General features: G+C 37.3%; 1 protein-coding gene across 1 annotated transcript in view; it reads right to left on the bottom strand.

The window, feature by feature from the left end:
• LOC144666765 (methylcrotonoyl-CoA carboxylase beta chain, mitochondrial-like) overlaps positions 1 to 21,549 on the bottom strand; it is a 51,806-nt gene that overhangs the window by 17,368 nt on the left and 12,889 nt on the right. The window contains exons 7-11 of the mRNA XM_078528151.1: positions 20,435 to 20,548; positions 17,653 to 17,717; positions 12,487 to 12,586; positions 11,936 to 12,031; positions 3,763 to 3,835 (exon numbers count right to left, since the gene is read on the bottom strand). Coding sequence (XP_078384277.1) covers positions 3,763 to 3,835; positions 11,936 to 12,031; positions 12,487 to 12,586; positions 17,653 to 17,717; positions 20,435 to 20,548 — 448 coding nt within the window. The remainder of the gene's footprint in view (positions 1 to 3,762; positions 3,836 to 11,935; positions 12,032 to 12,486; positions 12,587 to 17,652; positions 17,718 to 20,434; positions 20,549 to 21,549) is intronic.

Here is a 21,549-nt window from a genome sequence, read left to right as displayed (position 1 = left end):
AAAGAATAAGAATCAAGGAATAAGAAGCCTTCAGTTCCGACGCCAGATGCACGGTCGGAAAAGAAAATTTCGTGCAATTTTTGTAGCTATGATCATGCTCCAGAAAGGAAGAACTGTCCTGCCTGGGGCAAGTGTGTAAGCGCTGCAAGAAAAAGATTTTGCTAAAGCGTGCAAGGATCCCGCGGTTTAGGCTATTGAGAGCGATGAAGACATGGAAGAGATTAGTGTTGTGAGGGTTCAAGCCATGAAAGATAAAGCCATGTTTGCTGAAATGCTAGTCCAGCAGAAACCCATTAAATTTCAAGTTGACTGTGAAGCTAGTGCTAACATTTTGCCAAACAAACATGTTGGAGGTGTGGATCTCGCTCCTTGTTCACAATCCCTTGTTATGTGGAATGGCACCAGGGTCAAGCCGATGGGGGCGTGTGCTCTACAAGTTGTGAATCCCCAGAACAATACAAAGTACCAGTACAAAGTGAGGTTCTTGGTCGTCAGAGAAAATCTAACTCCACTTCTGGGTTTAAATGCTACTGAGAAAATGGGTTTACTGACAGTGCACAAGGAGAACTTTGTTGATCTGGTGGTCAAATATACAGATGTGTTTGACAATGGCCTTGGAAAGCTTCCTGGCAAGGTTCATCTACAAGTAGACCCAGCTTGTCAACCAGTAATTCCGCCTGCCAGAAAAGTGCCCATCTCCGTCAGGGAGAATTTCAAGTGTGTATCGAGAGAGATGTTTCAGAAACATTTACACCAAGAATTACTGGGCCTGTTGGGTGTGAAGTGCATTGCTGATGATGTACTTATTTATGGAACAGATGTTGCTGATCATGATAGCAACCTGGAGTTTCATTGGGGGGGGGGGGGGGGCATAAAACTCAACCACGCGAAGTTGGATTACAAGTGCAAAGAAGTTCCCTTCCACAAGTATCTTTTGAAAGAAAAAGGCCTGAAGCCAGATCCTCAGAAAGTTAAGGCGATTACTGAGATGCCACGGCCTAAAAAGCCAGACGATGTGTCAGGTCTATATGGTATGGTCAATTACTTTAGCCATTTCCTGCCAAATTTGTCTGACGCGATGAAGCCACTCCGTGACCTACAATGCGTGCTAAATTCATTCTGTAATAACATAAGGAGCAACACGAGTAAACAAACAAGTGTTTATTTTCAAATCCATGTTGTAACTGACAACGAACTAACATCAAAGAATACCTAGTAGGGTCCCGAGGGAATGCATATATGAACGTATCCGATAATTTTTCGAACTTCTCCGAAGATAAACAAAGTTTGCCTATGATTTCAAAGAAAGTTTTGATGTTTGAACTTTTGATTGTTCAGCACTAAAAACTCGTCTGCAGACAAGACGTTATTCGTCTCTTTGCAATTGTTCTCAGTGAAAGAAATCCCTTCAAGTTTTGGCCTTTATTCTTTAAACGACAATTTTAGACGATCCTACTTCATGTTACTTCTTGAACCTTGCTTCTTGTGTAGTTGTTTTGTCGTCAGAGGCAAAATGAGGCTCTGAAGTCGCCAATGTCAAAGTGGACATCGAGGTCTTTAAGTCTTCCTTTCCGCGTCATTTGTCAAGGAAGAAATTCGCAATCTGACACAGACGAAACTTAACCCAAACTCGAAAATAAGAAAATGTTACACAGACAAAAAAAGGAAGGCGGTGGATTGATTTGAACTTACCCAAACTACGAAAATAAGAAAAAAGAAAAAGTTACACTGACAAAAAAAGGAAGGCGGTGGATTAGAACCCGGACTCGCACGCATCAGGAGCAACCACGCTAACCGCTAGGCTACCAGTTCACTTCAATCAAACATTTTAATCAATTTTAATTTTAACTTAAGTTTGTGTTTCTCATACAAATTAAAAAAAGCTGTTTTAAAACAGTAAACAGGCTTACTTGAGTGCATTGAAAGTTAACGGCCAAAACTTTTTTTGACATATTTTCAATGTTTGTAATGTATTTTTTTGTCCAAATCGCAAAAATAAAACACCAGTAAATACTGTCTCGTCAAAACTACGAAATTTAGCACCTGCGGAATTAAGTACCAATAAAGTACTCTCCAATAAACCTGAACATACAACTCCTCTCTCATTTTTTGTCGTTCTTATTTACTACAGAGAAGTAACCACATGTCCTCTTAGAGGGCTTTTACTGTTATTTTAGTATTGTATTGTAATGTATATGAAACGGATGTTGTTGTAATGGTAAAGAAATTAAAAAAAAACAGCACAGCAGAACACACAACACAACAGATCACACCAACAAAACAGAACAAACAGTGCAGTGCTACACCTTTTAAATTTGAATTCAATAAAACGTAATAAAGGAGTCCAACTTTTTTTTGCCCCACTCCACGCTTGCAAATTAAGCAAATTGAAAGTCGTTAGTCACTTGCCAGCTTCGAAAGCAACTTGTTACTGGCAAAAAAACATGTTGTCTTCGAGCAAAGAAGAAATAGAAGAACTGCTTTGAATCAGACCAACAACCGCAAAATTTTGACTCCTAGAAAAAAGCGTTATATTTTTAACAGGGTAGAAATCTGCCGGTATTACTGCAAGCACAAACAACAAGCGTAATGGTAATTTCTTTATTGAACTGACCCCTGGTATCCATACATTTTGTAAGCTAATGGTTTGGAGAATTTGTGATAAATTTTTTGTGATCTTTGCCACTTTTCACCGTCCATATGAAAGCACCAAAGCTGTGTTTTTATTCCCACTAGATAGAGCATTTTTAATAGTTGCGTTTTCGATCACTGGATTTTTTACCTGATTCGCGTGGACAGAACGCCAATCTGCAGAGATAAAAGTTGCATTTTGTGTGGACAGGGCTTAACTCTCACTCTTTTTGACTTGTACGAAGAAATCATGTTTAGTAATAAATCTAGACAGCCTGACCTAGAGTCCAGCACACTAACAATAATATTATGCCACTGCACCTCCCATGCAAAATATTTTATTCCTGTCCCCCGGGGGGGTACTCCCATAAATTTCGGATAGGGGTGTGCCACCAAGGTTCTTAAACCTTGACCCTATTTAAGAATAAAGAAAGCGAAAATTGATACCCTTTTTAAGGCCCAAAACCGAAAAATGACACCCTTTTCAAGGGAAGGAAAGCGTTCCATGACGACCCAATTAACGGCTAACCGCGCACGGCAAGACACAAATCTTTATAAAATCGCTTTTCTAATACAGTAAAAACCCGCGTATAAGAACCTAACATTTAAGAACCTGTTAGGCTAAAATTTCATTTTTAAGCACCCTTCACTTAAGAACCATTTTAGGCTAAAATTCTAAAACAGGTTCTTATTTTCAAAAAAGAAAATTCTAATCTTCCCAAAAATATAGAACTTGTCCTCCTTGGATATAATTATTATATTACTATTTCTTGAACAAAAGTTAAGAACCTAATTAAGAACCTAGTTAGTCTAATTTTACACTAAATACCATTTATATAAGAACCTGTTTGGGCTTACTTGAAAAAACCTATGTTCTTATACGAGGGTTTTTACTGTACCTGAACAGAAAATTCAGTTTTAAGATATTTTTTTTTTCGTTTAGCTGGGCGTTTATTTTAGCTAATAGAATTTAGGTACACTATCTAAGTATCACACCGGAAACACATTGCCAAAAAGGAGCAAAAATGATACCCTATTTAAGGACCGAGAACCTCAAAAACCATACCCTATCGGGTGGCACATACCTATATAGGCCACATATGGGAGTACCCCCCCGGGGTTCTGTCCTACCTGTTACCAAAGTTTCTCCATACATTGCTTTGAATTCATCAAATTTACTTCCATCGACTATCCTTGCAATCACCTGAAAAGGATTTGGTAGGTCATTTTTAAGAACAACTTTAATATACCGTATTTATTTGATTAAGCGCCCAACCTCGAATAAGCGCCCACACTGAAGGTAGAAAAAGTTAATAAGCGCCCAGCATTGAATAAGCACCCACCCCCCACCCCACAAAAATACTAAAGTGCACAAGAGGAGTATTGATTATTGAAATTGACTACGGTAAGTACTTTTAAGAAGACTTCCCCCATGACCGAGTTTTCTGAGTATTTTACAGAAACCTTCAATGAACAGTTAAAATTCTGCTTTAGTAATGTATACCTAAAGGTTGTGTTATTTTTTATTGTTTTGTTACAAAAATAAACTTGCTATTTGCTGAAAATCGTGAAAATTTAATAACCACCCAGCCTCGAATAAGTGCCCACCTCGAATAAGCGCCCACCCTCAAGTACCAAAAATTTAATAAGCGCCCAGGGCGCTTAGTGGAATACAGGGCGCTTAGTCTAATAAATACGGTATTCATTTAGGCAAGCCTAAAAGGGGAATTCCCGATAATTAGTTTTTAATGGACTTTATTTAATTCTGAATTAATGATGATGACATTATTTCAATTTTTGGCTAGTGAGGGACATGTGGATGAACAGGACATAAAGAATTTGTAATTGACAGTGCTTTATTGAGTTGGTTCTTCCTCACGGTGGCATCAAAATTCAAAACTTTTTTTCAATGAGCCAAAGTGGCCATGAACCTTGGAAAGTAAATTATGAAACAAAAAGCAAACTTTTACAAAGATTTGCCAAAACAAACAGGATCATTCTTAACTTTCCACACTGCAGGTAAATTCACTCAACACATAACATCCAAAAAATTTGAGGTTTTGAAAGGTAAAGGCCTGGGCCGGGTTGTTCAAAAGGCGATTAACGCTAACCCTGGATTAAAAGATGATTGAGGTTTTAATTTCTCTTGTCAAGAAGGGTTTTCCATAGCTAATGTTTTGTGAAGTTTGAGATTGGTCCACGTCAAAACTGGGGGAGAGATAATATAAACAGAAAGCCTCAAAGAAATGTTAAAAAATTGAAACCAAATTTCACGCTAATCCTGGATGAGCTTAATCGTGCTTTGAACCACCGGGCCCTGGTCAGACAAGTTTGTGGCCAAATATGGCACAAGTTTATTTTATTATACTACCACAACACAACGCCGAAAGGGTTTTTTATTACTTCGTTTTTTAATCTGTTCCAACATTTAATTTATCATGCTCAATGCGAGCTAATGCGTGACGTCTCAAATGTCACGTTTAATTGTTGTTTAGTCGTTTGAGATGCCCCAAATTGCGTTCAGGCAACCAGTTTTTAGGAACATTATAGGCCCAGTTGCCCGAGAAAAAACCTCCAGACAATCCAGGGAAAAATTGAAGAACACGACATCAATTTTATAAATTTGAGAAATGAAAAAACAACAAAGTGTTAAGACAAAAATCGCGCGTATGGCTTTCTTGAGCACTAGAAAGACAAAAAAGTGACACCAGGTAAGGTTTTAAGTTAATTATAACTTTTCAACGGTTAAAAGATATATTTTTCTCAACTTTATTATAAATCCATACAAACTCTTATAGTACATCCATACAAACTCTCATAGTACGCTTTGGTTACCTGTGATTAAATCAAATTTGAAAAGAATGCTTGAGCTGGTTTTAGCTAAGTGAAAATTCTCCAAGGAATTTATCTACTAATGACGACTAAACATTACAAGTTAGGAAGTGATTATCTCATTAATTTTCCTACAGATTTCTGATATTCTCTGGATGGCACAGCAAGAAAAGACTGACATAATGCTAAAAAACCGAACATTTTTCTAAAAAAAAAGCGAAGTTAAGAGCATTTGAAGGATTCATTAAGATTCCATTAGTAACAAATTAATAACTTTTAAACAATGCATGATTTTGGCCTATGGTAATCAGTGCCTTGTAAAAGTGAAAGCTGCAACACCAGCACATTGCACGTCTAAACGTAATATTGTGTTAACAATAGGCTTAACTAGTGTATTCAGTAAAGTTTGTCACCTCATATATATTACGGAGAGTGCTTGTCAATTAAGCAGGGCAAAGCTTTCACTGAAACCAGCTCAAAGATATTGGAGACAAGGCGGCAGTTTTTTCGTGGTGGTATTCTCTAAAACCACAGACATGTGAATTATTTGCAAAGATCAGTCTCTTTCCGCATTCATGTAGCTATTAATAGTTTCTTTTCTCCTTCGGTGTGGTAAATTTGATTGACTCTTAACTCAGTTTTGCCAGTGCAATTTTCAAGTTGATCAGCTGCGGGAACGGCAGAAAATACCTAACTCTCGCTCCTTTAACTGGTACAATATGAAAATGTTGAGATCCACATTTTTTAAGCGATGACGTCGCCTATAATTAGGCGGTGACGCCTATATGTTGTCGCCCGTGGACGGGCAATGTTACGATAACTCCAACCGAGTAGCACTGGGAACTATGCACTTTGATTGTTTACTCAGTTTCGGTACGCCATCTTTGATTGTCATGAGTATGAATCAACTTAGAGCGTACATCATGCAAAACGCGTTTTATTTCTACAGTGGAACGGAGGTATGGGGTCAGGAGAGAATGATGTACTGGATAATTGTGAGCTCGCTTACAGAACTTTTTAACCGTTGTACGTGTATTCATCATAATCGGCATACGCGATAAGAATTTGACGAGTGAAAGCCGGTTAGTGTCATAACTTTTGAGACCGTTCCAGTATAAAAAGGCCGGCCAACCGATGGCAGTATCTTGAGTAGATTGCAAAGGTGAGCTATCTGATCTTTGTTTGTTTTGGCGTGCATTGTTATCGATAATAATGTAAGTTTAGGCAGTTTGGGTTAATGTCATTTCCCCTTTCCTTCGCGACTCGCCATCTTCCTTTTTCTGTTTTAGATAATATTTATCTCAAGCCATTAAAAATAAAACAGTGACGGTATCCGTATTCCTTTTTGTATGAGAAGCTAGAATTCTAAAAGAATTTCTACCCAATTGCTGATTTAGCTGATCTAAAATGTTTTGTTTGATAAGTTGCATAAATACATGTAAGTGATTCTTGTTAGCGGTGTTGACTTGATTACATTTCAATACGAAAAAATGTCACGCAATCTTCAGTATCGACTTTGTGTGAAAATCGATCCTGGGCCTTTCTGTTGCCAAATAATGAAGTTCATAATAATTAAATGAGCTTATTTTATTATACTGTACGTATGAAATGTATCAAAATAAATGAATAAATGCAATTTCTGGGATCAACATTGTAAAGCGTCATCGCCTGTGCATGCATGTATGCGTGCCGGTTATTAACTGCGCTGCGCAGTTCTTGCTCTGCACGGGGTTTATTATTATTATTATTATTATTATTATTATTAACTGCGCTGCGCAGTTCTTGCTCTGCACGGGGTTTATTTTTTTTAGTTTTGTCGGTGACCAGACGCAGACCTCCACTCGGTCGAGGTTATGTCACGAGATGTTTAGAAGCTATAAATCAGTAACAAATGGAAACAAATGGTTATTCTTTGTCTTTACAAAGAATGTTTAGTGTGAAATATTCGAATTTGAAGCCTTTGACTCATGAAAAAAACTAAATTTCCACGCTTTCAAAGAGAAATGTAATTCAGCGGGCCAGAATCTGTGAATAGATACCATTACGTTGTGGAAAAAAATGTGCTGACATGACAAGTTTCACTTTCGATCGGCTAGACCTCGAGTCACGTAATTTTTCAAAACTATTAATCAGCTACCTTTCAAATCTTTGCGAATCCTTTGGTCTTTACTAAACAAATTTATTGCATAGTATTTCTCTTTTAAGCGTAATCTATTTTTAGGCTGTGTTATTGAAAGGATTTTAAAGATATGAAGAAAAATTCTCTTCACAAACATGCCCTGACTTATACCGCTTACGTCATTTGGTAGGCTAGGGGAATACCCTCTGTGCTAAAAACGGCTTCAGCGTCCACGCGTGGGAATTCGGCCAGAATTTGCATAAAAGAAAAATAATTAATGGCGTCTGGAACTAGTCAACCATGAAATGTCACACAAGGTGTCTTTTTTTATCATCATGTTTGTCACTCGCTACATTTTAACAACCGCCTATTGTAATACAGAAAGAGGGGCAACAAGCTGGAAGGCGAGATCTGGCCAAGTAAGAAAATTCAATTTTTTTGATTGGCTCTTTCAAAGCATGGCTGTCACAGCGCTAAAATTTGAACGTGTGATGCGGCCCCAAGAGAATTCAATGTCTGTTTTTTATGCAAATTATAGATCATGCACGCAATCATAATATATTCGTTTTTGAGACGTTTCGTTGTTTACAGTCGGCCTCAAAAGACAAGAAGATTTCGTTTTAGTTGTTTGTAGCATTATAAAGCTATTTCTGACGAATAACGATGTTTAAAAACAGAGAATCCGCCGTAAGAATATTTATGTTTGATTACGTGACCGGATCTAATTTGCATAAAATCTAGACATGTCTCGCCGCCAAATGAACAATTTTTTTAAATCAAATAAATATTTTTACCCGACCTAAAGCTTTCATGATTGCCTTCTGCTTAATTCTTTAGTAAAATACTCTGCTAGATATTATTCCTGGAAAGACGAGAATGGTAAAGCATTCGTTATTCATTTGGTTGAGGATTGGATATTCATTTGATTGCCCATTCTCGTCCCCAGAGGCCGCGATCCTTCTGGTCAGCACCCGGATACTGACCAGAAGGATCGCGGCCTCTGGGGACGAGAATGTTGATTGCCATTTTCTTAGAATTGTCTAGGGCATGCGCAATTGACTCGCCTGCCACATTCCTGACAGGCAATCACGTGGTGCAAATCGGATTTGACCAGATCTCGCCTTCTGCTTCGCCCACGAGATCTGGGAACGAGATTATTCTGTGCAAAGAGAGAATACTATCGAAATTCTCACGGATACTTACGTTCCTGGCGTGAAGCCAGACGCCAGACGTAATGAAATCAATATTCGGGGTTTGTTTCGAAAGCGGGTGTTTTTTTTAGGGCGACCATAATTTGTTTGAGGCGGGTTAGGGTAAGGGGGGGGTCAACTTTTATGGCAAAGGCTTTTTTTCCACTGTCAGGATGTGGAATTTTTTATTTATTTATTTATTTATTTTATTTTTTCCCCATTTCACTTCAAGTTGTTCAATATTAGGGTGGTCACGTGACAGGCGCAGTTTTAAGCTCTAAGAGCTTAAAACTCGTTTTGTCGGTGACCTGTCCCAGACCTCCACTCGGTCATGCTTGAAGTCACGAGATGTTTAGAAGCTACAAATCAGTAACAAATGGAAAAAATTTCTCTTTTTTTTCTTTACAAAGAATGTTTAGTGTGAAATATTCGATTTTGAGGCGTTTGACTCATGGAAAATGCGAAATTTCTACGCTTTCAAAGAGAAATATAATTCAGCGGGCCAGAATCTGTGAGTAAATACCATTACATTGGTGTAAAAGAATGTGCTGACATGACAAGTTTCAGTTGCGATCGGCTAGACCTCGAGTCACGTAATGTTTTTAAGCTATTATCAGCTCCCTTTAAAATCTTTGCGAATCCTTTGGTCTTTACTAAACAAATTTATTGCGAAGTATTTCTCTTTTAAGGGTAATCTATTTTTTTGGCTGTGTCATCGAAAGGATTTTAGAGATATGAAGAAAAATTCCCTTCACAAACATGCCCTGACTCATACCACCTACGTCATTCGGAATGCTAGGGAAATACCCTCTGTGCTAAAAACAGCTTCAGAGTCCGCGCGTGGGAATTCGGCCAGAATTTGCATATAAGATAATTAATTAATCGCGGCTGGAACAAGTCAACCATGAAATGTCACACAAAGTTTGCCAGTCGCTGCATTTTTACAACCGCCCATTGCAATACGAAAACCGAAAGAGGGGCAAAATTTTGAACTGTTAAAGATGTTCAAAAATAATACTAGCAGTATAGAAACTGCAAAACATTGTCATTGGGCCAGTTTTCAGTTTTATGCAAATGGGGAATACTGTCGAAATTCTCACGGATACTTATGTTCCTGGCGTGAAGCCAGACGTACTTATCAATTGTAAAGTTCATCCTCGGAGACCCAGGGGCAGTTGTTGTAAACTTTCGCCCGAAAAATCCCGTCGTCCCGATAAGCAATTTTTTGGTTTCACGGATCAGGATCGTGGGAATTAGATTTGGCCACCATTAACATATAAGAAAACTATTTAATTGCGGATGGAACTAGTCAACCATGAAATGTCACACAAGGTGTTTTCTTACCATTTTGCTTGTCAGTCGCAACATTGTTTGATGCAGATAAAGGGGATATAAGGGGGTGGGGATGCATTTTTTATTCTCCCCGCATGGCTACCCCTAGGGTGGTCACGTGACCAGCGCAGTTTTAAGCTCTAAGAGCTTCTTGTTATTTATGTTATCGCCCGGTGGATAGGTCGTGTTAAGATTACTCCAACCGAGTAGCCCTGGGAACTATGCACTTTGACTTGTTTACTACTTTTCGGTACGCCATCATGATTGTTATGAATATAAATCAACTTAGAGCATCCATTGGCAAAACTAGCAGTTAAACGGAAGTTTGGAGTCAGGAGAGACCGATGAACTGGATAATTGTGAGCTCGCTTACAGAACTTTTTAACCGTTGTACGTGCATTCCTAATCGGTATACGCGATAGCAGACCGTTAAGTTGACTTTTAAAAGCTTGAATTTGACCACAGGCAGAGTCCACCCTATGTGTTTGTGGTTAATAATTGTTCACTTAAGACGAACAATAGAAATATGTTGAAATCTATGAGAGTTATGAATAAAGCTCTGAAAATTACATTTATAAATGAACCTCTTTCGAAATATTTCAATAAAGGTGAAGTAAATGTTAATTGCCACATTGAGCGTTTTTTTTCGTAGGTCGGTAAGAGGAGAAAATTGCCTCTGTGATCATTGTAAAACGTCATCGCCTGTGCATGATGTATGCGTGCTGTTTATTTTTGGATGTCCCTGTTGGCCTAAATCATAACTTTCCACGAGGTGCCAAGGATTTGTCCGCTTTGCTACTGGTTTTTTTTTTGCTAAGTTTACTGTAAGTTTAGTTCTCTCTTGTATTGTAAGTTTTTTTTAAGTCTGTTATACCTACTTTTTCCTTTATAACGTCTGCGTTGCTAATGTTTTTTCAGTTCACTGTAAGTTTTGTTCTCTCTTGTATAATTGTAAGTCGTGTAATTGCGTAATACCTACTATTTTTCGTTTGTAACATCCGCTTTGCTACCGTTTTTTTTTAAGTTTACTGTTTTTAGTTTTGCTCTCTTTTTGAATTGTAACATTTGTAAATGTAGTGTCGTGTAACCTTTGTGTGAGCAATTAATAATAACAATATTAAAAAAATAAAAATAAAAATAAACTATTTGCCTACGAGAAAGACCCTCCTTCCCCTGTCAGGTTGCTATGGGACTCTCCTCCCCTCCCCCAAGTAAGGCAGGAAGACGTATGCTGACCTCAAAGCCAATTTTTTTTCAGCTGGATGGGTTTACCAACAGTTTTTTTTAGGTATGGGGCTCTGCTATTTCATGCAGCTGCCCCCCAATGGCTGTCTCAAAAACTAAGACCTCAAATTAAGGAACATGTATGATTCTCCAGAATGTTTTTTAGACTGTGTGACCTGTAGCCTTAATCAGGGTTGTCAAAATGATTTGAAGAAGCTGGAGATAGTTTGATAGTAGACAGCACCGGGGGGCAAAGGCCCCCCATCATGCAGAGGGTCTGGGGACAAAACCCTTGGGAGCAAAATGGATTTGACGTTTTTAAACTAGTAAGCTGAAATTGCCTCTATATCTCCTCAAAGCAATAAGTTCCACTTTCTCCAATATCATGCTCAAAACTGACCTACACGTACTAACATTCCGAGTAGCCGGCGCAGTATTCAGAAAAGCTGGTGAAATGTGCCAGTTGCGGGCTTATTTTGACAAGCCTGTTTAATATTGTGGTGAAAAACCCAGCAAGGGAAAACATATTCATTTGATGACATTTGGATTTGACATTAAATTTAAGAAAAAGTGATTTTGCAGTGACTTGTTTGCTGTTTTTCCTTACTTCTTTGACATCAAAAGATTTCTTTAGGTTGTCGCCTACAATGCCATACAGATCATCAGCTGGATACAGGGGGTGATCAGGAGGTTCTGTTGTCACCTAAGGGAAGAAGATAGTAAAATTGGTTTATTATACGATATATGATATGTATACATATATTTAATCATACATTGTAGTCATTATGTCTTTTCATTGGCTTAGAGCCTACAGTTAATTCTGCAAATTATCACAACCTACAGATTATTCACTAATCTGCTAGCAGATTAGTATGATAATCTGTAGGTCTTGCATAAAAGGCATGATTTCCAAAAGCAATGTCAAGGTCAAGGGTGGTGAGCAAAGTTAAAACATTGCTCCTCAATTTCGCTTCTTCAACCAGCAAGAAAATGAAAAATAGCTAGTCGATAAAGACTTGGAAATTACAAAAAGACCGACAAAGTTGTGAAGGAACCATTCCACGAATACCTTGAGGAGAAGAACATTCAGGAACCGGACAAGAAAAGAATAACCACAAATGTTGAAATGTTTTGTTGTATTAATTAAAACTAACTTACTGGTAATGTTTTGTTGTAGTTGAGGTTTTTGACACAATGTCTGGCTTGTTGAAGGGCATGGTAATCATCGACAGCATAATAATCTGTGACACCTGATGTCCTACAAAAATAGCATAGTAAATGAGATGTAGTAACCATATTTTACTAACATACCAAAATTTGGCCTCAATCAATTGGAAGCTCTAAAGAAAAAACGAAAATGTCCTGCGCAGCGTTAATTTAAATGAACACATTTAAATGAACACATTTAAATGAACACATTTAAATTAGCTTTGTAGCAACCGTAACGTGTTACTTTTGTTTGTTACGGAATACTTTTGGCTTTTTGCTAATCACTGAAACATGATATTGTTGTTTAATCCAATGTGTTCAATTGTTGTTTAATCCAATGTGTTCAATTGGAAGCTCTGTCTACTGTTGTTATATCCGGTATCACTATACTCAATTTGGTATCGTTCAATGGAAAAATTATTCTATCGTCCTACAACAAATGAGTAATCTTGTTGTAGTGAGTTTACAAGATTAGTGGATAAGAACATCAATATCCTTTTACAATTTATCGTGGCATTAACTAAAGTTTGCGGTTTGCTGCTCCCAAACACAAAGGGCACTCTTTTCCTATATAAAGTAGAGCTAGCAGCACATGTACACTGTAATAGCTGATGTTAGACATTAATTTGATTACCTGTTAAATTTGCTAAGTAGCAAACAAACAACTTTGAAATGTAGTCAAGGTTGCAAATCATTTTGAATTGAATTGACAGAAAATGGTTTTCCTCAACCTACTGCCACTCTCACTGTCGCATCGTGCTGTAAACTTTGACTCAATCCATTCAAAATTTGACAGCAATTATAAACATAGGCACGCTAAGCGTGCAGGAGTTATTTTTTCAATTTATGGGGTGGCTTGGGGTGAAACTGGGTTATTGTCCTGTTGGGATGGTTTATGCCATGGGTTGAGCTATTTGTGTAAGGCGGCCCACAGAGTCACTTTTTTGCACAATATTTGCTTGCAAACAAAATACCTTTTACGTGTATTTGATACATCAGAACTGTTTTATTTCAGTAATACGTAAATTTTCATCATTTAATTGAAAAACAAAAACTAATTTTATTATCAAAATTTCACAAAATGGCACGTTCTTATTCTGTTTAAGCGGTTATTTTGTTGCTAGCTTTGTAGCAACCGTAACGTGTTACTTTTGTTTGTTACGGAATACTTTTGGCTTTTTGCTAATCACTGAAACATGATATTGTTGTTTTTCTCACTTTTGTAACATGAGATCATTGTTTTTTAAAAACGAACGTAACACAATACCCTTGTTTTTCTCGAAAAAGCCACGTTTCCATATAGATATTGAACGAAAAGAACTGTAATAAACGAAGTAATAAACGCATAAAATCAAAAACCACTTTCTTCGGGAAAGTTCTTTAAAGCGCAGTACACCTGAAGTATTTGTTTCCTGTCAAAACTGTTCAACAACGATTTTCGTCCATTCAAAACCTAAATTCTGTTCAAAAAACAAGAACTAATTGAGTTATCAAATTGTCACGGAATGGCACGCTCTTATTTTGTTTTTGCTATCGATCGTAGTTGCTTTTAACAGCAAAGTTAAAACTTGTACCGGTTCATTAAAAGTTTGAACGAGATGTTTTACAGTTGATTTCAGTTTACTTTGGCCGCCCGCTTTGCAAAGTTTGTTGGGAAATTGGAAACTTTGTTATGAATTTGCCAATTACGTTGCGAGTTTGCGAATAAAATTGCGCACTTCGATAAGTTCCCAACTTCGGCCCGACTGAACTTTCGAAGTTCTGGTAGTTGAGGAGAAACAAGACATGTTGCTTGAAAGTCATGGCGATTTCTGAACTCGAAGATTGTAGAGCTTGTCAAGGAAAGTTGAAGTAGCTTGAAGTGCAAGACAACGTTTCGCATCAGCGATCACGCAAGTGATTTGCCGATAAATAAATTTTATGCAGGTAGAAATTTGGTCAAATTTCAACTTTTTTGTATGAAAACACATATTTAACGATTTCTGTGAGGCACAATCTTCACTGTCTTCAATTTCAAGTCTTCTGCGTTTGTAAATTATGGTTTACCCATACATGTATGTAAAATTGATTTTAATCGAAACCGACGCAACGCTACAACAAACTGTTTCCAACAGTTTAGCGTAGCAAAGCCCTTTTTGATAACATAATTATAGAAGGTTTTATTATTTTCGGGTCAAAGTTGGGAACTTTGTATCGAAGCTCACAATTTGATTCACAAATTAAACTCGCAACCTATTTGGCAACTTCATAACAAACTTTCCAATTTCCCAACGAACTTCGCAAAGCGGACGGCAAAAGTAATGACAACATTATTCTTCAAATCTGCTTTGTGCAAATGTTATATGTTATTTTTACTACGGTCAGGAAAGCTAGCCTTTCCAAACGTATGCTCGAATAAGACGAATAACAAGTTAGTGTTGGGCCTTTTGTTCACGGTGTGTGCGTTGTAAGCAGGTGAGCGTTACGAAAAACGTTTTTATCCAGGGTTAAATCACAACTCACCGATTCCGCCTCCTTCTAATCTAATCAAAGTCTCTTCGAGATATCGACGTTTTTGCATGAAGTATGAGTCGAAGGTTTTTCCTGTGCATTGTTCTTCGAACTTATCATTACAGTTTCTTTGTAGTTTAGTTTAACAATTTCCTATCTTCGCGGAGGAAATGCAGCCATATAATTTTGTCAAAAATGGCTCATCCGCGCCGGGTATTTATACACATATTCCTTAACATTACACAAATAAACAGTGCAAATTTCAGCGAGATCTGACAATTCAATACTTTAAAATTGCAAGGACCTTTCGAGGCAGTCGATTACGGCAGCGAAATTAGCACGTCGGGGAAAACATTGCGCATATAATTGCAGCGTAAACAAATCGTTACACTCAAGCTGCGTTTTGTCTAGGCCCTGCGTGGGTCGGATATCAAGACCCAGGATTAAACAAAAGCCATATATACAGTGATTGCTTTTGAATTATATTTGAAGATGAAATACGAAAGAATTTTGCTGTCTTTGACTGAAATTCCACTCGAACTGCGTAGATACGATCAACCTAGGCTGATGACGAAATAGAATTGCGCTTGCATGTAGCGACCAAATTTGGCCTAATATTTAACCGCTCCTAAGCTAAAAGAAGCCATTTGTTTTGACTTCAATAATATCTTTGAAAATAGCGAGTTTTTTGGTATGGTTTATTTTTGACGTTTGTAATGTTTAAACGATGTAAGTGCTAGTGATTATTTATTCGTGTTTTAGTTACGCAATCCATTATTTGTGAGACGCTTTTTATAGATCGCCTTTCAGACACACGTGCGTTGAGATAAGAAAGCTGACATGTAACTTTTAAAATTGTTATATAATATTTGTAAATGTGACAAGTCACGTTTTTTCCACGAGATCACCCACAGCGGAAAGTTATCCCTTGAGAAATTAAAACAGTCCCTTGAGAAATTAAAAAAGTCCCTTGAGAGTTTACAAATATGTGGTTCCAAATTTTGACCACATAACCCCTATTCTACGTTTTAAGCTTGTAAACAAGCAAATACGTCGAAAAAACTCCGAACGAAATTGCTGACTACAACTGTGTCAGATTGCTTTCCCCTTTATAAACTACAATTTGATTGGTTCCGATAGTACCTGAAATCTGATTGGTGTGACAAACAAACATACTTCACCCACTGATTCACGGAACATCATGCCGACTAAAGAGCTATTTTTGAAAAAATAACTCAAAAATGATTTTATTTTTTGTCACTGGCGATAATTAACTTTTTCTGATTTCCCAGCAAACATTTTGGTTGCTTTGTTTATGCTTTTTGGGGGTCAATATTTCTTTTAATAGGTGTATATGTATATGTATATTGTTTAAGTAATTTACACTAGAAATTTGCAGTTCAAATAAACGTTGTTGTTGTTGTTGCCAAGATTCATCCGAAGTCTTGCAAAGTGACATTGCATAAGCACAACTTTTAGCTGCAAAATGTGTTTCGTTGACAATTTGTTAATTAATAGAACCATTATCCTGCTTAATCTTGTGGAATATTGTCTGATTCTAGCCAATGCAACTCGGCCTATGGCATTTTGTATCCAGACATAAACTTCTTAAAAAATAGATGCATCCTTCCATTTAACTGCCTTCATATGTTACGCTAATTAACAATAGGATAATGACCTCAAAATTTCTATGAGGTGATAATTGATGTGGCTGACAACTAATACATTCCAAGCTTGGATGAACTTGTGCACTATTAAATTAACAATTAGACGGCAAGCTCGAGGTTTCTACCGGCTGATAGTTGGCGAGGGACTTCGGCCCTCGCCAACTATCAAAAGCTGGTAGAAACCGAGAGCGAGCAGTCTAATTGTGTTAGCATAACCCACTGACCGATCTGTTAAACACAAAATATAACTAGAGTTGATTTAATAAATGTTTTGATTGATAAAATTCAGCGAAGACTAAGCGCGCGCTCCGAGAGCCTTCTACGGATCAATAGTAGGCACCTGTGTAGCCAATCGGATTGCGCGATAACAATAGTAGGTCAGTGTGGTTATGCTAACAGCGGATAGCAGAGGAATAGCTCAAGAAATCAGGTTGTCACATTTGTGTTAGGTAAGTACCAGTATACGATATTGTAGAATTCGACTAATACGTAAAGGAAAAAAGTTGGACACTACTAAGACCATCCAATAAAAATAATGTTTCGTTTCCCATTGCCCGACTGACTCATTTTTTTTTTTTCGAAATGTAAAAAAAAAATTCGACATTCACTAGTCAAAGAGGCAAGTACTTTTATTTACAAGCACACGATCTTGTTTTATTAACAACAATTGGTATGATGTGATGTCCTTGTCTTTAACTAACATCAATACTAAGTTTTTCAAAGGCTGTTTCATGCCAACGGCATTAACGATTGTTCCAACATTCTTAGCGAGATAGACTGAAACAAAATCTGTCAGTTCTGCATGTTCATTCTTTTTTTTTTTTTGCCAGACTGACCGACCCACCTTCACAAGAGATGGGAAACGAAACAGTTTATTGGGATGACCTAACAATGGATATGCATATAACTTAGAGCCTAACTTTCATAAGATGTCGAAGTAACAGATTAAACATCTCACTTGCAATGTAAATCAGCACCACCCAATTCCTCTGCAGAAACTTCTTCACCAGTAGCAGCTTTTACCTAGCGGCACAGAAAAATAGTGATAGAACCTTACACTCTCAGGATCATAACATAATGAGGTTAACAGTATTTTGGTACCCACATCAAGGTACACGCTCAAAATTAAACAAGCCTCACAAAGACTGGGAACTCAACCAAATTCACAAATTTGATTGCTAAAATTGATGTTGACTGCGAGAAAAATACGAAAAGGAATTAATAAACATTGACTTGTTTAAGCTAAAAATTACTTATTGGAATAGCCAAGAGAATTGATGAAAAAATAGTTAAGAGGTCAAGCAACTTTGTCAAATTTAATTTCAGCTCAGACATGCAGTCAAAACACCAGCTGGGGACAATAATGCCAGAAATAACAGTACTCAATATGACTAAAAGCAGGGACTGGACTAAAGACTAAAAGTGACTTGAATGCCTGCAAGAGTATTTTGTCAGCCAATGAAAGAGGCTACATACCTTATTCTCACTAAATCTAAATTTCAGGGGTATTAAATTTTGCGAAAATTCAAGTGCCATATTTCATGAGTATTAAATTATGCGATATTGAGAGGAAGGGAGAATTGGAGTGTATTAAATTTTGTGATTTTTTTGTATTCTTCAATATGTAACTTAACACAAGGTACCTTGACATTGGTGTCATGTAGACTTTGAAAAATGTATTATATCCTTCATTTTCTGCTTGTAAAAGTTTCAAACCACTACTGACATGAAGAACTGTACTTATTTATTAACTGGGCAGACTGCCAGTTCATAGTAATTCACTAGACTAAGTGGAATTTTTTCAAACACCACCAAGAAAACTTTGTTGTCGGTGATGAAATAGTCACTATGTTCTTGATATTATATGACTCATGTAAATAATATCATATTTGACCACTCCTCAATCAACCAGGAGCTAACTGTCACGGTCAGTCATTTTCTGTATTATTTTTTGTGTGTCATGCAAGTGTTTTGAGTTTATTTTTGGAATCAAAACTAAAACTGTAAACCCAGCAAGAATGTATCAAGGCATGAGACCAATGTCATTGCGCCAGGGGAATTTTCCCTATGCAATTTTTTTACTTTGGCTTTGAATGTGACTTCTCAAATGCCACTGATAGCTATGTTTTTCGAGTAATAGAGCAGCTTAACTTAGAAGAACTTGATTTTTAAGCTTCTTCAATTTAGCCTGCGAATACAGCCGCCTCTTATTTGCTCCCGCTACGATTCGCACGTAGTAGCAGGAGCAAATGAGAGGCGGCTGTATACAATAAAACAAGTTCACTTAAAAAGTTGTTTTCCCGCATTTCTGGGACTCCGGGACATACACATTATTTATTTCTCTCAAGTCAAGACTGAGTTTGAATTCAAATCTGCCCAATCAGTTGAAAATAATTTTGAGCCGAAAAATATATGTTTTCCAAATGGGTGACAAAATGAAACAATTATTGAAATCAGGTCGTTCGCCGCTTCTCGAATCGACAATTCAAAATAGACACGATGAAAATCTTGCGCGAAGGGAAAAATATATTTTCGTCAGTCGCCCAAGACAAACCATCAAGCTAAGAAACTGCTTGTAAAAGCGTATTGAAAGTCGAAAAGCGTATTAAAAAGTTATAAAAGCAATGAGTTGAATGATAGAGCGAGGAATACCGGCGGTAGTTTAAAGCTTATATTGCTCCAAATAATGCAAAATGAAATCTTTCCAATCGCATCTGCAGGTGATTAAAAAAAATGTGTCGTATTTCAAACCTACCGTATTTACTTGAATAAGCGCCGCCCCCGAATAAGCGCCGCCCTCGAATAAGCGCCGCATTTGGGACAAAAAAGTTTATAAGCGCCGCCCCCGAATAAGCGCCGCAGACCCGATGCGGCGCTTGTTCGAAAAATTCCATTAAACTAAACATAGCACTACAATGCAACTCTAAAACAGCCTTGGAAATTCCTTTTCATCGAAAGCAATGTTTTGCAGTTCGAGGTATTATGTTTTACCGCTCAACCATTCTTTTTTTCTATCCAAAATTCTTACAATACGTAGTTCTGTTTACGTTTTGAAGGCCGTGAACTTTGTCGGGACAGCAAGCGCAACTACCTTCTTCCGTAAGAGACGAATACTGACAATCAAAATGCCCTTGAATCTATTAGCCACTGTAGAAGTTTTGTCTAGATAACATTGTTTGTGGCGTCCAATTTTTAAATAAGCGCCGCCCTCAAATAAGCACCACCCTCGAATAAGCGCCGCACATGAGGCAGTTAAAAAAAAGTGAAAATTTTTTTTGACTCAAACTTGACTCGTGCTACAAACAAACTCTTGTAATGAGAGAAATTTTTGCTCACTACATTCAAGTTCACAAAAACTGCGCGACTAGTCAGACAATGATAAACGGAAAATTACAACGGAACGACCCTTGTCTACTCTTTATTTAGCATGAAATGTATCTTTTCTTGTCACCATTCTTGTTTAATTCAAGATTCGGAACAAAATAAATATTTGCAAGTGCAAGAAGGAATTTATTCAGGCATGTGGATCAAAAGCAAGAGAGGACGTGACTGCTTTTTTGAAGATAATTTACTTTACCTCGGCGAGCCTTTCTATCCAAAGGACTGGTTATACATAAACTGCCCAGTTATAGGCTTTTTTTCAAGCTTTCAGATTGTTAATAATAATTTATAACAGTTACAAATTTAGCAGCTGTAGGTATAAGTGTCTAGCATGACTTTTTATGAAATCTCATACTTACTAAAGGTGGTCCTCCAAGAAAGATGGTCCCTTGTTGTTTGACAATAATGCTTTCATCAGCCATGGCTGGCACATAAGCCCCTCCAGCTGTACATGAACCAAGGACTACTGCTATCTGAGGATCATGACATCTACATTTCATTACATATATTCCTTTTTACTCCACACAGACTGTATTTCCTTTTTTTTTTCTTTTGAAGACTGTATTTACTTGATGACCAAGCATTTAACAGTGTACCAGTAGTTTTAGCAGCTACTTATCTAATAGTATATGTTTGTACATATACATTTGATGTCACACCAATCAGATTGGGGCTGCTATCAAGAACCAACCAACTTGCTGCTTCTAACTTAGGTGCATTTTATCTAACAAGATTTGCATCTTGGCCATCTTTGGTTTCCTGTAAAACAGGGGAATGGAAGTCATCTATTGGCCTAATTATTTTGTCCATTTCTGGGGGTGCATTTTATGAACCTTTGTGTATGGGTTTGAAATTAAAAAGCATTCAAAACTCGTCATACTGCTCTACAATCATAGTATTCTGCATAAACTTTTAGATGAGCTATGCTGCTGAATGAGCTCAAATTGGGACAATCTTAACTCTTGAAATAATGACTCCCAGATTGTGCCGCACTGTGTTCTCAGCATGGTGCTTATAATCCCTCGAGGACAAGAATGTGACTTTGATGATGTGGAAATTTGCATGTAAACCAGTTTTTATTAAAACATTTTTGGGAGGGGAAGGGGGCACACAAATGTTGTCCAGTGTGCTAGTGGCAGTTTGTCTTTCATTTAGATAGGCTTTGAATAAAATATAATACCGAAACTCTCGTATGAAAACAAGGTCCTTTAAGCAAAGTTTAACAAAATGAAAATCAATATTTAGAAACCTGTAAGACTGAATTATTTTACACAGGGTTCAAGTAAGATCTAGCTTGTACTTGTACTGGGCTTAGCATATTATTATATAGATATATGAATAAACTAATTATAACAATCTAATTTAAACATGGTGTTCTTCACTGCCTTTTCTTTCCTCCACTGGCAAAGCTGTTTGCAGTGACGCCTCGGTCGGTCACGAGAAAATACCAAGATATGAATCACTTTTACATGCG

The sequence above is a fragment of the Oculina patagonica genome, chromosome 9, assembly GCF_052425735.1.
Source record: "Oculina patagonica isolate OP01 chromosome 9, crgOcupat, whole genome shotgun sequence".
NCBI lineage: Eukaryota > Metazoa > Cnidaria > Anthozoa > Scleractinia > Oculinidae > Oculina > Oculina patagonica.
Note: the sequence above shows the minus strand (reverse complement) of the source record. Positions and strands in the feature narration are given on the sequence as shown.